Here is a 27,212-nt window from a genome sequence, read left to right as displayed (position 1 = left end):
CCGCTCATCCCCATGCAGTGACCCCCGGGCTCCGTTACCTCTGGGATCCGGTGATGTCTCATCAACCTCCAGTTGACCCGACATCACCGCAACCAGCCCCTGTCTTCCTGAGTGACTAGGCTGTGAGTGGAGTTTCACCGCTCATCACAGCACAGCCTCTCGCCGCTCTCTGCTTTGCTGTAGAGCACTGGGAGCAGAAAAAATGCTGGGCTGTGACGAGCGGCGAAACACTACCCACAGACCAGTCACTCAGGGAGACTGGGGCCGCCTCGGTGATGTCAGCTCAACTGGAAGTTGACGTGACCTCTCCAGATCCCAGAGGTCACAGAGCCCTGGGGGTCACTTCCTGGGGATGAGCGGACCGCAATAGCGCCGCTCAGAGGCAGAATTGTCTGAACAAGGTACTTAGAAAAAGCCTTCCCTATCAGTTTTACAGAGATGTGGTCATTATTACAGAGTAGTGAACCACCTCTTTAATGTTTGCATACACCTTAGCGCATACACTCTGCTGCTGCAGCACTCTTTGGCTTGTGTAGATGTATATGATCAGCTTGTAGAGATTAGGTGGTGATAGCACAATAATTAGATTGGGCATAAAGCAAGTATTTTATCACAAGATAAGTGTTCAACACTGTCGGCCACTTGTAGGTGTATGGAGAGCAGGACGAGAGACGCCTTGTCAATAGATATGTGCAGAGTAACATGCATGGGCAGCCGGTATCCTACACCTCTCAATTTTATTAATTTTGTGAGAAGAGCCAGTGATGTCATATTTATAGATTTCTGCCAGGTCATGCTCACTAGCAGCAGGGATTTTGCACCCGTCCTATTCTAATACTCAAGGCAAATGTTACCTATTGGTAAGGCACACAAGCCACCAGATATTGGTAGATTTGACATCCCCGACTCTGCCTACTTCCCGATGGTTATCAAAAGGCGAATGGCCAATTTCTGCTTGTGAAAGTTATATAATTTGTACAAAACACCACCCTTGACAAATTCCCTAAAAAAATTTTTTTTTTTACCTCTGGCGGACCACCTAAAGTCTTAAAACATTGTGCTGGCCCGTATTTTACTCTGCTATTGTGTTTTACAACATAACTGCCAAAATTTCAGAATAAGCAGCTTCATGGAGCTCATGAATCTGAAGGAGCGGAGAGCCACCTTCTGAGATGGCCAGACTTCCCATAAAGAAGGCAAAGATGGCTTATTAACAACTCTGCCTTCCTGGTCACTGTTTACGCAATGAGCGCTATGTATGCAGAATAGCAAGCGCTAACCATGCTTTCTTCATCCGTCCTATTGATTATGTGATCTCTGGTTGCAGGTAGGGAACAGGAGTTACCGGGCCTTAGATCAACCGTTGAGGGCAAGCAGAAGGCTTGATTTGTCCTGTTACTACCAGCCCTGGTTACAGGGGAAATAATCAATAATAAAAATGTATTTTAACAGTTTTGAACTGGTTACATTTTTTACTAATATGTCAGCTTGGCTTGTTGGTCAGAGCAAGAAGTGATTGATGGTCTATATTCTGGCTGATCACAGCATTACTGTATGTCTATGGGCAATGTAAAAATTGAAAAATGGTTGTTTTGAATGTAGTGTGAATATAATTTTATATTAACTATACATCAAACTAAGGGCAATATCCAACGGCAAGACTTTACGGGATTTATGAAATAATATAAAAGGTGACTATTGCATTACTTGCTCCCGGGTATAGTAGGACATATTTACCCTTTCTATAGTCACAGAGTGCCAGCATGCATCATCCTCTTTAGACTACAGCACCAATGTCTCATTCTGTACATCTAAGCTGGACCCAGCTCGACACACCTTAAACGTCCACTCAGCCAATCATTGGCCACAGTGAAGACTAGCCAATGACTAAAATATGAGCGCCAAGGAATCAATGAAGGCATTACCCTTCTTTGTTTTTTTACATCATTTATTTTGCAAGCCTACTTCACCTCTTCCCGCCTCCAACTCAAAAATATTTCCTGGATTCGTACATTCCTTTCCTATGAGGCTGCAAAAACCCTAGTTCATGCACTTATTTTCTCCCCCTGGACTACTGTAACCCAAAGCTCTGTGGTCTCCCTTCAGTTTCACACCCCTTCAAATCCATTTTAAAACTATGCTGAGAGACTAATCCACCTGTCCCCCCTGCTACCCCCCGACATCCCCTCTCTGCCAATCCCTCCACTGGCTTTCCATTGCCCAATGACTCCAATTCAAAAACATAACCATGACATACAAAGACAATCACTACCTGTCTCCTCCACACATCTGTGACCTAGTCTCCTGGTACTTACCTACACGTAACCTCCCTTCCTCCCAAGATCTACTTCTCTCCATCCCCTCTCATCTGCTCTTCCCACCATCACATCCCAGTTTTCTCTCGTGCCTCCAGCATACTCTGGAACTCTCTGCCACAACATATCAGACTCTTGCCTACCTTGAAAAGCTTCAAAATGAACCTGAAGATCCACCTCTTCTGCCAAGCCTACCAAGCCTATAACCTGCTGTAACCATCAGTCCTCCATAGAGCCGTACGACCATCTCCACCCTCTCCTACTGCATCCTCACCCATCTCTTGTAGACTGTGAGCTCTCAAGGGCAGGGTCCTCTCCTCCAGTACTTGTGTGTGCCTTGTATTGTTTGATTATTATACTTGTCCCTCATTTGTATATCCCTTTTCACATGTAATGTGCCATGGAATAAATGGCGCTATTTTAAGAATTATGTTCTGTGCTGGGCAACCCCATTTAACCCGACATTACCCCTCGGCTTTTCCCTCATCCCTCCTTTGTAAATCTAGCTATATTTTGGAGAAGGTTCACAGGCTAACTTCAGCTGCTTTCCTTTCCTGGGCCACGTTTTAGCGACACTTGCCTTTATGGTAGTCTCCTAATGGATTGACTTAAAAGCAATAAAATAAACTTGAGCTAAAGAGTTCAGCAAATTAGTAAGTTAATTGGTTAATTACCAACTTGTAATTTGGAAGAAAAGACTCCAAGAACCAAAAGTCAGTCATGCTCCCTGCTACTGTGTTGCCATTAATCTGCAACTAGACATAATGACTCGGAGAGATTTACAATCCAATAATCTATGTGAAGTGATTTACAACCTGAAAGGAACCAAAAGTGACATACGAGCAGCAAATCACATGAGGACAGTCCCAGCCCTATAATTTGTCTGTATAAACAAAATGTTTCTTTGTTAATGTGCATAATGCAAGGTTATGTGATGAAATTTAGGAAATGCTCCTACTTGCTGATCCTCGGGTGGCAGACGTTCCTCCCTTACTGTCTGTACTCAGAAGATTTCTTCACAGCCACAAAAACAGATAACGAACTTAGCTGCACTCACTCTTATCATATAGGGGACTGTCCATGAAACATTGCCATTAATTCAACCAGAAAGTTCCAGGTTGATGAAATTTCAACCCCTTTTGTGTCAGAACCTCTTCTTTTAGGAAGTAGGAAGGGGCCACGTCTATCTTGGTTCGATGTTTTTTAAAGTGGTGTATCCCCCTGACTGTAGCTCCTCATCTCTAGATACCTCTGAGCTCTACTGGTACCTGAGATGCCATAAGAATATTAATATATGGCTTTAAGGTAAAAACTTTAACCCCAGCATTAAGACTTGGATGAAAGGTAAATTGCCAAGTTCACTGGTCATACATAAACCTCTAGAGATGAGCAACAAGACAACAGGACCCTGTTCTGGCATCAGCATCTGTGCCGCAAGCAGCTGGCCAAGGTCCTCCAAACGTCTGTCCCCTCTCACATTTTTACGTGTCCATTGTGCAGCGACATGATGATATCAAAGTGGATTATAAAAGCTGGCAAAGGACATTCGCAGGATCCTGCTCACATATTTATGTTGCTACTCCGTGCCAGCCAAACCAGAGTACTCCAAACATCGTCAGCTCGTCAATTTTTAAAGGTCCCCCAAAACCTGATGATATGCATCACTCAGCGACGTCATGATGTCACAGAGGTTTGTAAAAGCCACAGGCACTCAGGATGCTGGCATTCAAGTGTTGGCCAAAGACATTTTCAGGATCCTGCTCAGGCTTCTAGGTCGGTACTCCATGCCAGCCGGACCAGGGTCCTCCAAACATCTTTGGCTCGTCTATTTTTAAGGCCCCCAAAACCAAATGATGTGCATTGTGCAACGACATCATGATGTCACAACAGTTTGTAAAAGCCAGAAACACCCAGTATGATGGCTTTTGAGTGTTGGCCAAGGACATTCCCTGCTCAAGAACCTATGCCGGTACTCCGTGCCATCTAGACCCAGGTCCTGTAAACGTCTTCAACTACTCTCATATTTTTAAGACCCCAAAATCATCATGTTGTGCATCATGCAGCGACGTCATGATATCAAATTGGGTTGTAAAAGCCGTGCCAAGGACATTTGCAGGATCCTGTCAGTGCTCCATGCTAGCCGGACCAAGGTCTTGTGAACTTCTTTGGCTCATCTGATATTTTTAAGGCCGCCAAAACATTATGTTGTGCATCGCGCAGTGAAATCACGATACCAAAGATGTTTGTAAAAGCCAGAGGGGTCCAGGATGCCTGCATTCAAGTGCTGGCCAAGGACATTCGCATGACCCTGCTCAAGCATCTACTTTGGTTCTCTGTGCTTGCTGCACCAGGGTTGTGCGAACTTCCTTGACCGGCATTCGAATGCAAACATCCTTGGCGCCTCTGGTGTTTACAAACCTCTACATCATCATGAGATCCTGCAAACATTATGCTTGACTATTAACTATGTTCAAATTTTCAAGATACTAGTTTTCTGTCAGTGAATGAGATTTTTACGGATTACATTTAGAGGCAACTAACTGGTACAAATCTAGTCCTGTTCTCAGCGGAGCACTGGGTAAAGTGGTATCCAGTCTATGCAATGCTCTGTGAGCAGCAGCTGCACACATCTGGTAGTTTGATAGAATGACAGACAGAGGATTTCAGCCTGCATTGATATCTCAGTTAGGATATTTTCGCATATTGTCATTTTTAACCAGAGGAAAAGCACAACAAGGTGTTATTTTTTTGGGGGTAAATTTACAGACGCCACAACAGAACCAAACAAACTCTTCATAGTGAATGGGGGTCTGCCGGGCGCCGATGGACCTTAATAAATTCTTACAACTGAACAAAAAAAATAGAATCCGAAGATGTGACCAGATCCTTCCCTCACTGAGCAGTGCCAGGATGAAACAACTCTACCTACTTCTACACGGAGAGCAGGACGGCCATGTACAATCCTTTGCATGCAAATAGTGTTCTCGTTCACTGACAGCAATCGTATCTTGAAAATGATGGGGAATCGAAATTAAAATATTTGAAAGATGTAGAATTTTCATATATAATTTGATAAATTTTATATGATTTATAATCTACTGGTAATTCAGCTTAACTGATGTAAAAACAGATTGTTCATTTACCATGGCCATCGATGGCAGGTAATTCTTTCAATCTGACATCTAAATAAGTATGGACGGGTGATTTCAATTTTCTGTTAGGGCAGGCCTGAACAACATGCAGCCCGCTGAAGGATTTATTGCAGCCCATGGGGACCCAGTGACGCTGGCTCCCATTCTCCCTATAAATGGTTTTGTGTCCTACAGACATGAATACATTTGAAAACTTGAACGTTGAGACTGGGGCAGATGAGCGTACGGCAGCCCCCACTTAGACGTGCAGCGGTGTGATTAGGTCAGCACGCTGCTGCTTATGCCAACACTGCATAGGACATGAGACGTTGGATAAGCACCCCATGGAGGAACTGAAGTTGAAATCTGGGGGTAGGATAGTGTGGTGGAGCCTTTATGCAGAGAGGCAGTGTTGGGGGCTGTTATGGATATTATGGAGGGAATTTATAGAGTAGGGCAGTTTAGGGGGATATTATGGAGAGGGGCAGTGTGTACAGGTGTACATTATAGAGAGGGGCAGTGTTGGGGGGATATTTTGTGTAGTAAGTACAATGAGGGGCAACTATCTATTCAGGGGTCACTGCATGGAAGATATTTTTATTTGTAGGGCAATATAGTTAGATGTTTATTTTTAAGGGCACAGTGTTGTGATGTGTTTCTGAAAGCGGAGAAGAGGGGAGTCTGCAAAGATGCGCCGTGGGCATAACATTACATCATGGCGTCTGTACTACATGGAGACAGAATGGATGAGAATGACTTCAAAGAAGAGATCATTTATAAGGCAATTGTTTATTTATAACACTGGCTTAGACTCATCAGTACTGTGGTTCCTATATGGTCCGCAGTGTGATGATGGCTGGTAACAACAACTCCCATTATCTCATTACCATTGTTAAAGGACATACTTGGAGTTGTAGGTTCATGTGATACAATTGTATATTGCATTGACCTGACATTACATTTTATCTCTGTACTAAGCTTAATGCTGTATTCCTGTATTGAAGGTGGTTCTAGTGTTTCATTCATGTACTGAAGGTAGTTTCGGTGTTGCATTCATGTATTGAAGGTGGCTTTGGTGATGCATTTGTGTATTGAAGTTGGTCTTAGTATTGCATTTGTGTACTGAAGGTGGTTTTAGTATTGGATTCATATACTGAATGTGATTCTGGTGTTGTACTCATGTACGGATAGTAGTTCTGGCGCCGCTCTTATGTGATGATGGTGGTTCTGCTTTTGTACATATTTAATAATTCAAAATGTGCTTCATAGCTATGCTAAAACTTAAAAATCCTCAAAACCTAAAGACTTGAAATTATGAGGTGGATTTGGCGAGTTTCTGTTCCAAAAACTCAGTTTAAGCTCGCGTGTTTTCATGTGTACAATATGTTCAATCTTTTCAAATCCTTCTAAAATACTTAAAACTTGGTTCTTATGATTTATTAATGTACTAATTGTGGTTATGGTAATGTATTCATGTAAGTACCTTTTTGAAAAAAAAATTGTGGCCCTTGAGTTTGGTTCAAAATAGCAATATGGCCCTTGGATCAAAAAATGTTGTGCACCCCTATTATAGACACAAAAGCTCCCATCTAATAGTCACTAATTTCATTCTCCCACGTGAAATATATAAAGCACGTAAGCTTGCAGGACTGAACAGGCAATTTTATAAACACAGTTGGGGTTGGTCTATGAGCAGATTTAACAAGGACCTGTCACATTCCTTGATATCTCTACTTTAGTAAACACCTGCATTGCAGGAAAATTAAGATTCTGGAGTGCCACTTTTATATAATTCTTGTGCTGTTACCCCTGGAAGTTTATTAATGAAATGACAGCTGGGTGTTTCTAGTTGGGGGTGTGAACGGCACAACATTGGGCTATAGGAAGAGATTGCCATTTCATGGGGAGGAAGTTATTTTTATTAGGAAGCCTTAGTCTAATTTCCATTAAAAAAATAAAATGATAAATCAGTCCTAAAGCAAAACTTCTCACAATTCGCCCTTCTACTATTATGTAAGGATTTTTTTTGCCTGTAAAATATTTAGCATTGCAAACAACTGTGACTCCACCTAGACAGACTCCCAAAAACCAGATCTGACACATTATGATTTATTAGGTGGGGCACTTTATGAATCTAATTAACCCCAATGAATATAGACATACTATATACATTCACTTGATATGTCTACATTAAACATGGTGGGGGTGGGTGGGGGGGTTATAAAAGTAAAATGTACTAGACAAACACCTAAGCTAACAAAACATGAGGACTGGGAAGATACTGGGGGTCACATACCTCGGGCGTTTTTTCAGTTTGATCAGAATGGTTTGAGGCCGTTTTAGCAGCATCCAGAAAAGCGCTGATCCCGGTCTGTGGAATAGATGGGACTTTTAGGGAATTATCAACAACTTTCTCATAGGAGTCTCCAATTAGGCTGGAGGATGAAACATTGGTCATTTTCACTTGGGTGCGGATTTCCAGCCCTTTACATTCTAGTGGGGAAAGTGGGCTTTGCTTTGCTTGCTCCTGTAAACCACAACCATGAGATTCTCCAGATGCCGTACCAGAAGGCGAGATTGCTTTACTAGTGTCAGAGATACAAGACAAATCGCTAAGATTATCAACGTCTGGTTTCAACAACTTTCTTTTAGCAGCAGTTGGAGGTGCTCGGGACTGACTTGTGTATGTGCCATCAAACCTCGGTTCCTCGAGTTCAAGCATTTTACTAGAGCCCTGGATTTCTAATTTGCTTCTAGTCCTAGGTGTAGGAAAGTCACGCTCACTACTGGCTTGCTTACATAGTTCTTGGGATTTGCTATCATGGTTCCTGATCACAAGATCACTAGTTACAGAGGAGTCGCTCTGAGACATCACATCCGGTACGGTGTCCACTTCTTCCTGCCGCTCAGATGTGGGTTCAGTATTCAAATCACTAAGTTCAGCATAAAACTTCTCCTGGTCAATGGAGCTGTTTGTGTCCGTCTCATAATTTCCAACTTTGTATGTGCTTTTACTACTGTTTTCTTCAATCTGAACCACATTTAATTCTTGCCCGCAAAAATGTGCCCGGATTTGATACAGATACGTCATAACAGTCAACTTGTCGGGTATTGCTAATAAAACCATATCGGATGGCTCCAGTAGACGAGAAATTCCTATACTGGCAAATCCATCATAAGCCTAAAAAAGGAGAAAAAAAAAAACACATTTTAAAAATTGTAAATGCAATGCGGGCATTATTCTAAGAAAAAACGTCTTCTCTACTCGCATTTTGATGAACTCTGATTCAGATAATGATGGAACCTGGCAATATATTTCAATTCCAATCATTACTTACCAACAAATTAACATTGTGTTTCTAGTAAAGTGTAAAGCCTGAGAGTGCGGCCTTATGCTGGTGTCACACATAACGACGACGACAACGACGTCGCTGCTACGTCACCATTTTCTGTGACGTTGCAGCGACGTCCCGTCGCTGTCGCTGTGTGTGACATCCAGCAACGACCTGGCCCCTGCTGTGAGGTCGCCGGTCGTTGCTGAATGTCCAGCTTCATTTTTTGGTCGTCACTCTCCCGCTGTGACACACACATCGCTGTGTGTGACAGCGAGAGAGCGACGAAATGAAGCGATCAGGAGCCGGCACTGGCAGCTGCGGTAAGCTGTAACCAGCGTAAACATCGGGTAACCAAGGGAAGACCTTTCCCTGGTTACCCGATGTTTACGCTGGTTACCAGCCTCCGCTCTTGCTGCCAGCGCCGGCTCCTGCACTGTGACATGTGGCTGCAGTATGCATCGGGTAATTAACCCGATGTATACTGTAGCAAGGAGAGCAAGGAGCCAGCGCTAAGCAGTGCGCGAGGCTCCCTGCTCTCTGAACTGTGACATGTAGCTGCAGCACACATCGGGTTAATTAACCCGATGTGTGCTGCAGGAGAGCAAGGAGCCAGCGCTAAGCGCGGCTCCCTGCTCTCTGAACTGTGACATGTAGCTGCAGCACACATCGGGTTAATTAACCCGATGTGTGCTGCAGGAGAGCAAGGAGCCAGCGCTAAGCGCGGCTCCCTGCTCTCTGAACATGTAGCACAGCGACCTTATGATCGCTGCTTCTGCTGTGTTTGACAGCTAAGCAGCGATCATAACAGCGACTTACAAGGTCGCTGTTACGTCACCGAAAATGGTGACGTAACAGCGACGTCGTTGTCGCTGTCGTTTAGTGTGACACCAGCTTTACTTCAGTAGTATTAACATATATTACTACGGCTCTGTGCCATGTATCTTATATAGAAACTGCTTCCTAAGGACTAAGGACATACATTTTTTTTTTTGTTAAATAAATCTCCTTAGACTACGGTCTTTGCCTTCCATGAATGTAAATATCACATATTGGTCAGTGGGACAGGCAAACTACTAACAAGAAGTAGTGCCCTGTGAAGATTGCAGTAAGAAATTAGGATGTGGACCATCAGGAACCAAGCTTGATATGAAGAGCAATACATTATGTTCGTGATTAAATGGTTAATTTACAGTGTTTCCCCAAAAATAAGCCTTTGTTACAGTCAAGGCCGGCATTTAGGGGGATGCAAACTAAGTAACTGTCCAGGGCCTCCAATCTCTTTGGAGTCCCTAGTGTTTCTATTCCAAGGTTAAGACTGCTTAAGCACCTTTGGTGACATCATGGTTATGTGACCATGTGGTCACCAAAGGTCCTTTATATTATAATTGTGGCAGTCTACAGTATGTGAAGTGTGTGTGTATTGTATATATAATAATACGCACATACTCTAGACTCCCGCAGTTATAAAGGACCTTTCATAACTTCATGGTCACATGACCATGATGTCACCAAAGGTCCTTAAGCAGTCTTAATCTTGGGATAGAAATGCTGGGGGCCCCAAAGAGCATGACACACACACATTTGTATGTAGACCTATAAGAAGAGAAAAAGTCCAAAAACCTCAGTAAAAAATATAGAATTTTATTAATGAATCAATCATAAAAGCACCAAATACATATAAGTAGGACAACAAGTGCTGGTGAGGATACAAAAGTAAAGAGGAAAACACCCAGACGCTGACAAAGTACACGACACAAAAAATAAAGAAGTGGGGATAAGGTGCCTATGCAAGGTTAGCAGAAATGTTGACAGTCATAAAAGGGTATTAAATACACAAAGTGCTCAGGTGCAAAAGCAGCAGAAAAGTTATAGAAGCACATACAAATGGCTAACAATGGCCACCCCTCAAAGTGCACATGCAATGTAAACAGCCGCTATACAGATAATATGTATGACACATACCATAATACCTCCAAGTCAGCGGGGGGGTGGGGAAGTGCTTATCTTCAGCCATTTGTATGTGCAGTCTGTATGATGACATGATTATATTTGAGATGAAGTTGATTTTTTGTTCAAGAGTGAATGTGTATTGTTATTCATGTGAAAAAAAGGCATCTCCTGAAAATAAGTCCCATCTTTTGGAGCAAAAAATAAATATAAAATCCTGGCTTATTTTTGGGGTAACACGGTACTACAATAGTTCTCATGGATTTTACTCAGTGATACGCTAACAGAATAAATGCTAACAAAGTAAAAATAATGACATGAAAATAAATATTGGAAATAATTTTCTGTAGTAAATCAGTATTAAAGCATTTTTTTACAGGTGAACAAAACAAAACTAAAACATGGAAACATATATCACTTCTGCAGCTGAACCCACTCGAGACCAGTTGACTCTGACCTGAGCAATGTTCCTTCTAGGTTATTTTTGTGGGATGCTAAAGGTGAACGTGCATAGTATTTCCTCCCCCCCTCTTTTAAATACATGAAGTTTTGGTAAACAATGTATGTAACATGTGTTAAGTATGCACCAAATATTTTTTATTAGATTATATATATATATATATAGATAGATAGATAGATGTATATATAAAAATAGAGATATATCTACATATATATATATATATATATATATCTATATATATATATATTAGATAGATATATATCTATATCTATATCTCTAGCTATCTATCTATATATATATATATATATATATATATATATATATATATATCTCTAGCTATCTATCTATATATATATATATATATATATATATATATATAGATATATATAAATAATTTATTTTAGATCCTGCTTGGACCTTTAATGTTTGAATGAACAGTTATCTAGTACATGTAAATGTAACATTTAACTACTGTCATAAACAGCTATGAAAAATATCTACAAAATAGTACGTAGGAACCAAGTCTATATACCTTCTCTCCCCCCACCCACCACCACGCCAACCGTGGAGCCCAGGGACTGTCATTTTCACACATGGCTTTATTCCTGATTTGCCATTAGAGGATCTCAAGTATGTCATCAGAACCAGTTATCTGTGTAACACTGGTCTAATATTTTTCAGACCACGTCCCTCCGGTGATTGACAACCTGAGACAGATCAGAGTTTATCAATCTGGATCAAATGACAAGCTTTCCAGTGGTGTAAAGCTATCACTTCCAATCTGCAACTCCCGAGGACTCAATTTATTTACCGCGAGTATTCCTGGAGATTGCTACTCATCGGAGAATCTTGTCACACAAGTTTAGCAATGAAAAATAATTATTAGAAATTAAGTCCAACAATTAAAATATTTAAAAGTAATGTCGGCAGGCATTAACATACACTACACATGACAATCGAGAAATTTTACCAGGATTCTTTAAAGGGAACCTTTCACCACTTTTTTGCCGTATAAGCAGCTCTAACATGCTGTATATAAGAGCTCAGGACGCTGTGAGAACATAAAAAAACACTTTATAATACTTACCTAACGGTCGTGTGGTGGGCCATATTGGCGTCTCTGTTGTCGGCGCCTCCTCTTTCGGCCATCTTCGTCCTCCTTCTGAAGCCTGTGTGCATGATGAGTCTACGTCATACACACTCGCCGATCCTGCGCAAGTGCACTACAATACATTGATGTGCCCTGCTCAGGGCAGATCAAAGTGCGCCGACTCAGGACCTGAATGCCGGCAAGTGTGGATGACGTCGGACGCGTCATGCACCGTGGCTAGAGAAGAAGGAAGACGAAGATGGCCGAAAGAGGCGGCGCCGGCAGCGGAGACACCCATATGGCCCAAAGCACGACCATTAGGTAAGTATTATAAAGTATTTTTTATGTTGTCACAGCGGCCTGGGCTCTTATATACAGCATGTTAGAATGCTGTATATAAGAACCCGGTGGTGGTGGCCGCAGCTTATACGCCAAAAAAGTGGTGACTGGTTCCCTTTAAGGGCAGCCATACAGGTCATAATATGTACTGATAATTACACAACGCAGTATTTGCCAAACCTATTATTAAGGAAAGCCCGTGTACCAAGTCTTGAGGATTTTCTAATGTTGCAAAGGTGATTTCATTAGTTTCAATTGAAGTTCATTCAAACAAGTGGATTATCCACTGTGGATCCATTGCAAAATCATGTGTTGCGTGTGGATTTGTCATAAATTTCAGAGTCAAGAATCCAGAGTGAAAATTGGCAGCATAAATTGACAAAGTTCATATTTTATATCCGCACTGCAGATTTTTGATGCAACATGTGAATGAGATTTCCTAAATTATTTGCCCGCTTTGTGGAAATCTAAACCTAAAATCTGCAATGTATAATCTTCAATTCTAGATGGGAAATCCTTAAAGGGAACCTGACAGCTGACACTTGCTGTCCCATCCAGGCAACATGTAAAAGACGCTGGCTGTATGATCACAGTGTGATACGAAGTTTAAGAGAAAAAACTATTTAAAAGTCACCGGAAATCGAGAATTACGGGAGACTAATCGGATAAACGGGTCCTTGGTGGCTTCTCCTCACCAGCTGCCATGGAGTGACAAAGTCCTACCTGTACACACACACAGGGAGAAACCTGTCACTTAAAGGGAACCTGTCACCAGAATTTTCGCAATTAAACTAAAAGAATCCCCTTCTGCAGTTCCTGGGCTGCATTGTAGAAAGGTTCATCTTGCTACTGGGCCCCCTTTCAGACCTAAATAAACACTTTATAAAATCTTACCTTTTGGTATGCTAATGATCTTTTCTGGCCACGGGGGCGGGCTATTTTTCGTTCGTTATTCTCCCCCTGCCGCTGTTTTCCGTCCCCCATTGTTCATTTACATACATGAGGCCGCCGCCCTCATGTAACGCAGTGCTCCTGAGTTCTCGCATATGCCCAGTGGCACTAACGCGGGACTGAGCATTGTTCAAATTGCGAGCTCTGGTGAGGTTATTGTGCAGGCGCGAGATTATGGGCGGTGCTGTGAATGTCATCACCAGCGTCATCAAAGTACCCACCCATAATCTCGTCCCCGCGGTAATAGGTAACGTGGATGATATGGCCAGCGCTAGCGCATAACGGTGGAGGCAGAGGGAAAAGCGTGGGCACGAGATTTTGTGGGGGTACTTGGATGACGCTGGTGATGAGGACATTCACAGCGCTGCCCATAATCTCGCGCAATTTGCACAATGCTCAAGTCCCGCGATACTGTGTGAGAACTCAGGAGCACTGCGTTACATGAGGGCGCCGGCCTCATGTACGTAAATGAACAATGGGGGACGGCGAACAGCGGCAGGAGGGGGAATAACTGATGCAATACAGCCCGCCCCCGTGGCCAGAAAACATCATTAGCTTACCAAAAAGTAAGATTTTATAAAGTGTTATTTAGGTCTGAAAGGGGGCCCAGTAGCAAGATGAACCTTTCTAGATGCAGCCCAGGAGCTGCAGAAGGAGATTCTTTTAGTTTAATTGCGAAAATTCTGGTGACAGGTTCCCTTTAAGTGACAGGTTTCTCCCTGTGTGTGTGTACAGGTAGGACTTTGTCACTCCATGGCAGCTGGTGAGGAGAAGCCACCAAGTCCTACCTGTACACACACACAGGGAGAAACCTGTCACTTAAAGGGAACCTGTCACCAGAATTTTCGCAATTAAACTAAAAGAATCTCCTTCTGCAGCTCCTGGGCTGCATCTAGAAAGGTTCATCTTGCTACTGGGCCCCCTTTCAGACCTAAATAACACTTTATAAAATCTTACTTTTTGGTAAGCTAATGATGTTTTCTGGCCACGGGGGCGGGCTGTATTGCATCAGTTATTCCCCCTCCTGCCGCTGTTCGCCGTCCCCCATTGTTCATTTACGTACATGAGGCCGGCGCCCTCATGTAACGCAGTGCTCCTGAGTTCTCACACAGTATCGCGGGACTTGAGCATTGTGCAAATTGCGCGAGATTATGGGCAGCGCTGTGAATGTCCTCATCACCAGCGTCATCCAAGTACCCCCACAAAATCTCGTGCCCACGCTTTTCCCTCTGCCTCCACCGTTATGCGCTAGCGCTGGCCATATCATCCACGTTACCTATTACCGCGGGGACGAGATTATGGGTGGGTACTTTGATGACGCTGGTGATGACATTCACAGCACCGCCCATAATCTCGCGCCTGTACAATAACCTCACCAGCGCTCGCAATTTGAACAATGCTCAGTCCCGCGTTAGTGCCACTGGGCATATGCGAGAACTCAGGAGCACTGCGTTACATGAGGGCGGCGGCCTCATGTATGTAAATGAACAATGGGGGACGGAAAACAGCGGCAGGGGGAGAATAACGAACGAAAAATAGCCCGCCCCCGTGGCCAGAAAAGATCATTAGCATACCAAAAGGTAAGATTTTATAAAGTGTTTATTTAGGTCTGAAAGGGGGGCCAGTAGCAAGATGAACCTTTCTAGAATGCAGCCCAGGAGCTGCAGAAGGGGATTCTTTTAGTTTAATTGCAAAAATTCTGGTGACAGGTTCCCTTTAAGGGAAGCAGGTGAGAAAAAGCTGCTGAGGACCATGCTGCACAGGAGATCAGTCAAACAGGTGTGTCCCCGGTGGTTTCTTCCTGCCCGCTCCTGTTCAGTGTAAGGTCTCTTCCTGTGGTTTTTAAAGTATGTTTTTCTCTCAAATGCCACAGCAAAACATATGGCTGAAATCAAACAGAGTGCCTGATATATGCAGGCTGTGGATAAAGTAGAATGTATCATCTGTCAGGTACTTTTTAGTTTCAAATCTATTTTTATTAATTTTTTAACACAGAAGAAACATAACATAATTTGCAAACTGGAAGAGTTGGCACCACACATCCGACACTGGAAAGACATAGGTCTTAGGGCTGTCAACGGCGATCCGGTTTCAAGGAAGACATCTCCCAGAGTTCCCCCACCAGATATTAATATGCAAGTAGCATCTCTCACACAACAAAACTACAGAAAGCACAAATCTGTCTAAGGAAGAAACTGAGACACAAAAAGTAAATAGAAAAGAGAAGTAATAGGGGTAAGAAGGAAAGAGTAGAAAGAGAGGAGGGGAGCTAGGAGGGGGGGGGGGGGAGGGGGGAACCAGTCCGCCCACTCAAGAGTTCCCAACAATCTCTCTGAATTCTGAGGATTCCAAAAACATGATCCACGAACCCCATACCCTGATAAAATTTTTCTGTGGACCCATTCAACTCTGCTGTTAGGTCCTCCATTCTCTTTAGACCAGCCATCTCCCCCAGCCAATCCGCCAGAATGGGACATCTAGTCTGCTTCCAATATCTGGGGATGACCATATGAGCTGCCGTTAAGCAGAGTCAGGCACTTTTTAAAACGAGTGTATGGGCTCCTTAAGAACAGATTTGGAAAATACGAACATAGTTTTTTTTTTTCCTTCAGGTTTAAATAAACAATTCTATTAAAGTTTATATCCTCTTAATATATAGCAATCAGCATATTATATAGAACTGTGTGCTTAAATTAGCTAATTTTGCCCATCTACCCAGTTAATTCTTCTTTCTTCTTTGCTCTATGTGGAAACATGCAGAGAAAACTGACTTCCTCAGTCTTGACCCTTTTCCAACCCCTGACCCAGCTGCTCCCCCTGACCTTGATTTTTGCAGTGATTACTCATGGAGGGAAGAGAGACTTCCTGTTGCTACAGAGATTAGAAGGATTCAGCTAGTTTATTGTTAATCATGATGTCATAGATCTAATGGAAAAGAGAAGAATTAACTATATAAAAGAGCAAAATGAGCAACGTTTCAGAGTGCTCCTCACTCCTTCAGGAAAGCCACCCAGTGGTTTCCTGAAGGAGTGAGGAACACTTAAACGTAAACACGTAGAATAAACCACCTTTCAACTTTATTTCAAAGAATGTGGTTATTTCTTCAGCAGTGCAGTTCTGTAACCACATTGTACTTCGGTTTTCTTCACATTACACTTTTAGTTGTCTTAATTTGGCTCTATAAATAAAGGCAAATTTTGGAGGGTGGGTGGTAGCAATTAAGGGCACTCTCCATTTCTGATAAACCTAACTCCCTTGATAAAAGTTTTGAAAGACGTGTCAAAGACATAAATGACATGCAAGGTGTGCAAGAAAGTTTTCTTTGTGCAAACTTAAGACTGAATGTTGGTGCACTAAGCTTAGTAGAGCAGCCCAATAGTGTATGGACCTAGGCTATACGACAATATGTACAAGGAAGAGAAGCATCCAATGCTATTGAGGTTACAACAGCCTAATTTAAGCCACTGCTTATACTTATTTTTACCAGTCACCAGGGAAGTGTTCGTTGCATGTAACTATGTATGGCTATGTGCGCACAGTGCGTTTTTCGCGGCGTTTTTGCGCGTTTTCCGGGTGCGTTTTTGGCCTCAAAATTGCAAGACTTTGCTTCCCCAGCAAAGTCTATGAGTTTTCATTTTTGCTGTCCGCACACAACTTTTTTTTAAGCTGCGTTTTTGAGCTTAAAAAAAAAAAATGGACATGTCAGTTCTTTCCTGCGTTTTTCTGCGTTTTCCGCTTATGCAATGCATTGGAAAAACGCAGCAAAACGCAGAGATCAAAAACGCAGCAAAACGCAGCCAAAAACGCACCAAATCGCGGTAAAAACGCATGCGTTTGACGCGTTTTTTTGACGCGGGTGCGTTTTTAGCGGCCAAAAACGCAGCGTCAAAAAAACGCAGCATGCGCACATAGCCTATAAGTGCTGGTCGGCCATAGCATACATGCATTCTAGCAGCCACAGATATTTGAGTAGCTCCAACCAGAAGAACTCCATCAATAGATGATGTTTGCTGAGATAAGGAGGACACAACACTAATCTGTCTTTGACTTTATCTTTGTTGATCAGCCTTCCCCTTTGCTTGCTGTGTAATCGCAGTTATTTGTTCTACGAAGGAACACCCAAGATAACCAAACCTCCCCATATACAATCAAAATTATCTGATACCAACTTCGGGGATGTCGGAGGATGGTGAGAAGTGATGGATATAAATGTATCTATATACAATCACATTGATCTGATACCAACTTCTCCTGTCGGAGGACAGTGAGAGGTGATGGATAGAAGGTGTCTACAAAGCACAGGGACCCTGTATTATTGTAGACTGTATGTTATCTACAGAACATGGTATAATACCAGGAAAATGTAGGCTTTCTATGCCAAAAAAAGCACTATATTTATGGGCTCCTTGCCGTTTGACTATTAAACTATATACCAAGACTATCAAAATAGTCCCAAGCGCATGGAACGCAATATGCGGATGGTTTCGGGAAATTTCCTTAAAGCCTCATGTAATCACCCCATAATTAAATATTAGGGGTGTCTAACGTTCTGTGTATGTTTAAATCTACTCCGTATTCTGTTGTTATATGAAACCTAAATTTATAAAATGCGTTTATCAATTAGGCAAAGCCAGAGGTATGAGTGAATAATTTGAGGTCTCATTTTCATCAGCGTTTTGGATCAAATTTTCATCAGTGTTTCATCTCCTTAAAAAAAAAAAATATAAAAAAAAAAATAAAAAAAAAATTATATTTCATACCTTCTCCTTCCCATTACATTAAAACCCTACAGCAAACGGAACATATGTTGATGGCATCCATCAGCAATTAGTGATTTTCCACAAACCCATAGATTTGTATGGAGTTCAGTCTGTAGCAGTATACTTTATCTGTGCTGGGTATCATAATATGGCGGGACCCTACGATAATTTTTCTAAAATTTATGTATTTTTACACCAATCTATAGTGACCCGCAGACAGGGTCTGTGATTGGTTGTAGTCAGAAGCGCCTGCCTGCAACCAATCACAAACGCCACGACTGCTGGTGGGCAGGGGAAACTGTGAATATGGATGAGCAGCCCAGGAAGTAGAATGAGCGGCCCGAAAGTAGTTACAGCCGCGCCGTAGACTCAGTATGATGCGCTTGCTCCAATCCCCCTATACCGTCTACCACCATTTTTATGCGCAGGAATCTCGTCCCCATAAACGTATATGAGCAACGGCATTCGGACAGATATCCGGAATCAATTCCGGGCAGAAACTGGATTTTTTTTAATCCAGTTAGATCTGACGGTCCTCGTTATCTGCGAGTCCCCTCATCACTATTTAAGATACAATGTATTTCAAACTAATATAGAACCAATAAAAAGATTACTGCTTCAGCCAGAAAAAAAGCTTAAAGTTTAATAAGAGAGATTATAAAAATATATAAAAAAAAAACGCAAAAAACCCCCAACCCCCGAATCTATTCAAAAACAAAAACAAAAAAAAACTTCATCTCATCAATTGGCTATGATCTGTATAAACTGTCTCACTGAATATAACTATGAACAGAAGACATTAGCGGGTGCTGCTTATCTCGCCCCACACAGTCCATCGGTCCAGTGTGGAAAAACCGTTCACGTGGACTAGAACAGTGATAATATTTTTCTGTGTACGGTCTGGTTTTATCCACACGGACAGAACAAACTTTCATCTGAATGTTTCCTTCAAACAGGAGAAGAGATGGGGTTAACGCCGCGCATCAGCCAAATGAAGATGTAGTTGTTGATAAATTGATATCTTTTTTTATTTCATAGGTCTACGCGTTTTGAGGTAGAAACCTCTTCCTTAGGACCAGGACATCAACAAAGCATCAGTTGCTTTGTTGATATTCTGGTCCTGAGGAAGAGGTTTCTAACTCGAAAAGCGTAGACCTATGAAATTAAAAAAGATATCAATTTATCAACAACTCTACATCTTCATTTGGCTGACGCGTGGCGTTAACCCCTTCTCTTCTCCTGTTTGAATGCTCATCCACGTGGGGCTGCGGCAGACGCCATTATCTCATGCTTGTCAGTGGTTGTGACTTTCACAACCACAGTAGGTGAGTGTATATTCTTTATATCTTACTCGTGTCATCTGGTAATATCCTATCAGCGCTTGTTTTTTCTATTTTTAATACCTGAATTTTTCCCACAGATCATGGGTTACTTATTGTCACGCAATGGACAACACAACGACACATCATAGTCTGGGGGTCTTTTCAAGAGCCCATAATTATTGGTGGAATGAATGATGACTGGAAACAAAAAGATACATTTTTAGAAATGTGCTGCTTTGGTCCAATATGCAGTCCTAATTCTGGACGGAAAAAAGCAGAGAGCACATGGATGCATTCGTAAAGTTTTTTTGTTTGTGTTTTTACTGTAAGAAAAAAACCAGGTGACAAAGTACAAAAAATAACTACAAATGGCATCAAACAAATGGAAAAACTTCATTTTGTGTGTGTAAGGCCTAAAACCCAGGGCTGTAGAGTCGGAGTCGGAGCTCATTTTGGTGGCGTCTGAGTCGGTATAAAATGCACCGACTCCGACTCCTAAAATATATAATAAATTGGGGACAGCAGTGCAATGCAGAATGTGCTGAATATTTTACTAAATAATAACATTTAGTATAATGCTTATATTTAAGTGAAAAATGTATTGTAGTACAATGTGAACATTAGACATTTAATTATTTTTATGATACAATAATCAAGATATTTAGATAGAACATAAAATATATTTATTGGAATACATGTAATATATATACATACACACACACACACACACACAAGATATATATGCAATCTACTGTATATTACATAGTGTATTACATATTTACAATTTATTACAGTTTGCGTTCTAAAGTTGTAATCCAATAAATATATTTTATGTTCTATCCAAATATCTTGATTATTGTATCATAAAAATTATTAAATGTCTGATGTTCATATACACATGTTCATGTACTACAATAAATTTTTCACCTAACTATAAGCAATATACGTAGGAGTCGGAGTCGGTGCAAGAGAAATTGAGGAGTCTGAGTCGAAGGTTTGGTTTACAGACTCCACAGCCCTGCTAAAAACATCACAAAATTTGCTTGTATTGTACTGCCAGAAAACTGGCATTAGGCTCAGTGGTGAATAAATGCAGAAACACTTTCAATTTGCACATTGACCTCAGGAGAAAAAAACCCCCAAAAGAGTAGTCTAGTAAGAAAAAAAACCCTAATTAAAAATTGGATGAATTTTAATGATCCCTGCTATTGAATTTGCCTCCAACATACATGTGAAAACAAAAAATGTGTATACTTGAAAACAAAAAATAAAGTGAAACATGTCAAATAATGATTAGAAAGGGTTTAAAATGTGCACTAATCACCATATAGAACAAATTCCTTAAAATGAAGGAATTGACCCTACAAATGAATCAACAAACCGGAATGAATCATTTCCGTACAGAACATCTTCAGGACGGAGTTGCATTTTAGAAATCAAAGTGTGAACAACTCAGGACATTGTTCTGCTATACTCAAGTGTTGTTGGTACATGCATCGCCTGTAGGGAAATGCTCTGTAATTCTCATCCCTCCCCCCATATCAGTCTAGCTCATATCTATATACATAAAAAAGAACTAAAAGGTAATACACCATCCCCCTTGAAAAATAAATACAAATTGTATATCAATACATAGTTATATCTATATACACAGTGGGTGAAATAATTATTGAACATGTCACCAATTTTCTATTAAAGAAATTTCAAAAGGTGTTCTTGACATAATTCTCACCTGATGTCGGTAAAAACCCATCCAATACACACAGGTAAATAACTCAAACCATAGATGTTCATAAATTAAGTTGTGTGTAATGAGAAATGACACAGGAAAACGTATTGGGCACATGAAAAAAGACAGATGCAAAAAGCCACGGAAAGTCATGACACCAGCTGAAATCTATTAGTAATTAGAAAACAATCCTGCCACTTATTAAAAAATAATAGTTGGTTCAACTGATGGTCTATAAAAAGGTGTCGTCTCTTTACCATGGTGCTACACAAGAAACATCTCATGATGGGTAAAACCAGTGAGCTGTCTCAAGATATTATTCTTGCAAAACATACTGATGACATTGAGAAGAATTTCTAAACTACTGAAGGACATAGTGAGCTCTGTTGGAGCCATAATCCAGAAACCAAAAACATCATTTTTCTATAAACTGGTTAAGATCAGGTATCCCCCTGTAAAATTTCAGACAGAGGAGTGAAATGAACTATAAGAAGAGTTGTCCAAGAGCCAAGGACCACCTGTAGAGAGCTACAGAAAGACCAGCAATCAGCAGGTACAATTGTTTCAAAGAAAAAAGTAAGCAATGTACTCAACCTCCATGGCTTGTATGCACGCTCATTACACAAGACTCCATTGCTGAACAAAAAGCATATTTAAGAGCATTTAGAGTTTGCTCAACAACATTTAGACAAGCCTGTGAAATACTGGGAGAAAACTGATCAGATGAGACCAAAATTGAACTCTTTGGTTGCCATAATACACACCATGATTGGAGGCCAAAAGGCACTGCATATAACCCTAAAAATACCATACAACAGTGAAGTTTGGAGTTACGAACATAATGGTGTCGGGCTGTTTTTCAGCACACGTCACTGGCAAACTTCATGTAATTGAAGGAAGAATGAATGGACAAATGTACAGAGATATTCTTGAACTGCTGCTATTTACCAGTATGATGAAGATGAAACAAGGGTGCACATTTTAGCAAAAAAACGATTCCAAACACACAGCCAAGGAAACTTTCAAATAGTTTCATAGAAACAAAACAAATCTGCTAGAATGGCCCACCCCAGTCAATGGTCCTCAATCCAATTGAAAATTTATGGAAGGAACTAACAAGACCTTCAGGATTTGAAGAGTGTTTGTGTTGAAGAATGGGCCAAAATCACACCTAAGCAATGCATGCAATTAGTTTCCCCATACAGCAGCCGTCTTGAAGGGGTCATCACCAACAAAGGCTTTTGTACGAAGTATTAGGCCAGGGTCACACTGACGTACATCATCGGTTGCTATATGCTAATGACACTCAAACTCTAATGCCAGCGTGATTGTCATTTTACTGTAATCTGATTCTCTCGCATGTGACAAATTGAGAGAGGACTCTCTTCATCATCTCCATTGCCTGTCTCGGTGTATTGCCAACTGTACTCGGATGACATCAGTGCAGTCCTATGTTTCACACACACACACACACACACACACACACATAGATTTGTATGGGTGCACGTGATCCGAAATACACTGCCAAAATGCAGCATGCTGTGTTTTTTTCCCTAAGCCCAAAGACAGCGGAGGAAAAATACCCACATATGGCTGCATCCTTGAATAAAATTGGGTCAAGTGTAATCCAATTTATCGGATTGCACTCATCTGATTTGTGCTAGTGTGACCCTGGATTTAAATATTTTTCAGTAAATATGTTCAATTATTTTCCCTGTTTCTTTTCTCATTATAAGGCCTTGTGCACACTAGGCGTTTTTGCTGCGTTTTTAGCGGCGTTTTTTACCGCGTTTTTGTGCTGAAAACGCAGTGACATTGCTTCCCCAGCAATGTCTATGGGTTTTCAGAAGTGCTGTCCGCACACAGCGTTTTTTTGTAGCTGCATTTTTGTGGTGACCACAAAAATGCAGCATGTCAATTATTTCTGCGTTTTTCATCCATTGAGTTCAATGAGATGTTCAACAACGCAATGAAAAACTAAAAACGCAGCTATAAAACGCAAGGGGTGGGCAGTAAAGTGACGTGTAAAGGAAGAGGATTCCTTCTGTTGGTAAACACAGAAGCATGAATCCTCCCGGTACCGTCACCGCTGCTTCCACAACCCGCCCGGTGCCATGTCAGCTCCGTGTGGCGCCATGTCTGGGCGGGAGGTGGAGGCAGCGGCGAAAACAAAAGTGAATAGTAGAAAAAAAAAAATGTCATATATACTCACCTGTCTGCAGGGTCCCAAGTGCCATGCCCGCTTCTGTCCCGGTCTCACCGCTCTGGCTGTGTGCAGTCTCCCCGGGGCACGTACGAAGCTTGCAGGACCTGGCGGTGGATCACCTCATGCAGTCACCTGACGCATCAGCTGATCGTAATTCTCGCGGTGTCGCCCGGCCGGCTATCAGCTGATCCTGCCGTCAGGAGACTTCATCAGCTGATTACCGGCAGCTCCTGCAGTGATGGGACAGGATCAGACTCTCATCCGATCGCCCCAGGATCTGCCGGTAATCAGCACAGACGTGAGTATTTATTTATTTTTTTTTTTGCACTGATGCATCTGCTGATTGTATAAACTGCTTTTATACAATCAGCTGATGTGTGATGTGCTTCAGCCCCTAGAACCTGACACATCTGATCGCTTTGCCTTCCAGCAAACGATCAGATGATATTGGATCTGGATTGGACGGCGCGGGACCCTTGACCCAGGATTACTGTGGAGGGGAATTCTTTATTTCAATAAAGATGGAGTCACTAATTGTGTTGTGTTCTATTTCTAATAAAAATATTTTTCTGTGTGTTGTGTTTTTTTTTATCATTACCAGAAATTCATGGTGGCCATGTCTAATATTGGCGTGACACCATGAATTTCGGGCTTAGGGCCAGCTGATAATATACAGCTAGCCCTAACTCCATTATTACCCAGCGAGCCACCCGGCATCAGGGCAGCTGGAAGAGTTGGATACAGCGCCAGAAGATGGCGCTTCTATGAAAGCGACATTTTCTGGGGTGGCTGCGGGACTGCAATTCACAGCGGGGGTGCCCAGAAAGCATGGGCACCCTGCACTGTGGATTCCAATCCCCAGCTACCTAGTTGTACCCGGCTGGACTCAAAAATTGGGCGAAGCCCACGTCATATTTTTTTTAAAATTATTTCATGAAATTCATGAAATATAAAAAAAAAAGGGCTTCCCTATATTTTTGGTTCCTAGCCGGGTACAAATAGGCAGCTGGGGTTGGGGGCAGCCTGTACCTGCTTGCTGTACCCGGCTAGCATACAAAAATATGGCGAAGCCCACGTCATTTTTTGGGGGGGCAAAAAACTCCTCCATTCAGTCCTGGATGGAGGATGCTGAGCCTTGTAGTTCTGCAGCTGCTGTCTGCTCTCCTGCATACAATGAACATTTTGAAGAAGGAAATGACATCAGACCTTTTTTTTTTCATCAACAATCTTTAATGGCATTGTGCACTGATTAAAAACGCAGTGAGCAAAAACGCACCAAATCGCGGTAAAAACGCATGCGTTTTTATCGCATTTTTTAGCAGCGGGTGTGTTTTTTGAGACAAAAATGCACATAAAAATGCAGCGTGAAAAAAACACCTAGTGCGCACATACCCTAACACATCACTAAATTTATGGACATCTATGGTTTGATTTTTATTTTTGCCTGTGTGGATTGGATGGAGTTGTTACCGACATCTGGTGAGAAATTATATCACTATCACTTTTAAAAATATATTTAGTTATAACATGTGAGGTGTTTAATACTTTTTCAACTACTGTATATATTGAAGCCACGCCAGGTAGGATTGTGTTAAATCCTAGCACTGCAGGTCTTGACTATATGCACCTGGCTAGCTTTGACTAAGGTCCAGGCCATGTGTTCACCTGGGTCTTGGAGTCTTCTAGAGATTAAGCAGAGCGCAGTATGTGGAAAGTGACCAGGCTGTGCATGAAGTTGAACACTTCTGTTGTTGCTGCGAGGCTGAAGGGGACACAGACAGGTAAGACCATACCCCTTATTTTTGGAAACTTTGCTCCAGGAAAACAAACTGTTATCTGTTCGGGTGATTGAACACTGACATACATATACACTACAGTTCAAAAGTTTAGGGTCACTTAGATATTTCCTTATTTTTGAAAGGAAAGCACATATTTGAAAGGAAATACACTATACATTGTTAATGTGGAAAATTACTATTCTAGCTGCAAACTTCTGGTTTTCAATGCAATATCTACATAGGTGTATAGAGGCCCATTTCCAACAACCACCACTCCAGTGTTCTAATGGTACATTGTGTTTGCTGTGTTAGAAGGCTAAATGATGTTTAGAAATCCCTTGAAAACCCTTGTGCAAGTATGTTAGCACAGCTGAAAACAGTTTTGCTGATTAGAGAAGCTATAAAACTGACCTTCCTTTGAGCTAGTTGAGAATCTGGAGCATTACATTTGTTGGTTCCATTAAACTCTCAAAATGGTCAGAAAAAAAGCACTTTCATGTGAAACTCGACAGTCTATTCTTGTTCTTAGAAATGAAGGATATTCTATGCTAGAAATTGCCAAGAAACTAAAGATTTCCTACAACGGTGTGTACTACTCCCTTCAGAGGAGAGCACAAACAGGCTCTAACCAGAGTAGAAAGAGAAGTGGTAGGCCCCCGCTTCACAACTGAGCAACAAGACAAGTACATTAGAGTCTCTAGTTTGAGAAATCGACGCCTCACAGGTCCTCAACTGGCAGCTTCATTAAATAGTACCCGCAAAACACCAGTGTCAATGTCTACAGTGAAGAGGCGACTCCAGAATGCTGGCCTTCAGGGCAGAGCGGCAAAGAAAAAAAAACATACGAGACTGGCTAGTAAAAGTTAAAGATTAATATGAACACAGACATTGGACACAGGAAGATAGGAAAAAAAGTGTTATGGACAGACGAATCGAAGTTTGAGGTGTTTGGATCACACAGAAAAACATTTGTGAGATGCAGAACTACTGAGAAGATGCTGGAAGAGTGCCTGACGCCATCTGTCAAGCATGGTGGAGGTAATGTGATGGTCTGGGGATGCTTTGGTGCTGGTAAATGGGACATTTGTACAAGGTAAAAGGGATTTTGAATAAGGAAGGCTATCACTCCATTTTGCAACGTCATGCCATACTCTGTGGACAGCGCTTGATTGGAGCCAATTTCATTCTGCAACAGGACAATGACCCAAAGCACACCTCCAAATTATGCATGAACTATTTAGGGAAGAAGCCGGCAGCTGGTATTCTATCTGTAATGGAGTGGCCAGCCCAGTCACCAGATCTCAACCCTATTGAGCTGTTGCGGGAGCAGCTTGACCGTATGGTACGCAAAACGTGCCCATCAAGCCAATCCAACTTGTGGGAGGGGGGGAAGCATGGGGTGAAATATCTCCAGATTACCTCCGCAAATTAACAGCTAGAATGCCAAAGGTCTTCAAAGCTGGAATTGCTGCAAAGGAGCATTCTGTGACGAAAGCAAAGTGTGAAGGAGAAAATTGTTATTTCAAGTAAAAATCATTATTTCTAACCTCGTCAATGTTTGGACGATATTTTCTATTCATTATGCAACTCATTTGATAAATAAAAGTAGATTTCTGATGGTTAAGACAAAATTGTCTGGGTGACCCCAAACTTTTGAACGGTAGTGTATGCTAGTAAGTGTAATATAAATTATATATATATATATATATATATATATATATATATATATATATATATATATATATATATATACATACATACACATACATACACATAAACATACAGTGCCTACAAGTAGTATTCAACCCCCTGCAGATTTAGCAGGTTTACACATTCGGAATTAACTTGG

General features: G+C 41.6%; 1 protein-coding gene across 7 annotated transcripts in view; it reads right to left on the bottom strand.

Moving 5' to 3' along the window:
* EHBP1 (EH domain binding protein 1) overlaps nt 1–27,212 on the bottom strand; it is a 536,928-nt gene that overhangs the window by 222,758 nt on the left and 286,958 nt on the right. For all 7 annotated transcript variants that reach the window (XM_075339243.1, XM_075339247.1, XM_075339245.1 and 4 more), the window contains one exon: nt 7,743–8,627. In XM_075339243.1, the coding sequence (XP_075195358.1) occupies nt 7,743–8,627 (885 nt within the window). The remainder of the gene's footprint in view (nt 1–7,742; nt 8,628–27,212) is intronic.

Source organism: Anomaloglossus baeobatrachus, chromosome 3, assembly GCF_048569485.1.
Source record: "Anomaloglossus baeobatrachus isolate aAnoBae1 chromosome 3, aAnoBae1.hap1, whole genome shotgun sequence".
NCBI classification, from domain to species: domain Eukaryota; kingdom Metazoa; phylum Chordata; class Amphibia; order Anura; family Aromobatidae; genus Anomaloglossus; species Anomaloglossus baeobatrachus.
The sequence above is the reverse complement of the archived record's forward strand: the minus strand, read 5'-3'. Positions and strand labels throughout refer to the sequence as shown.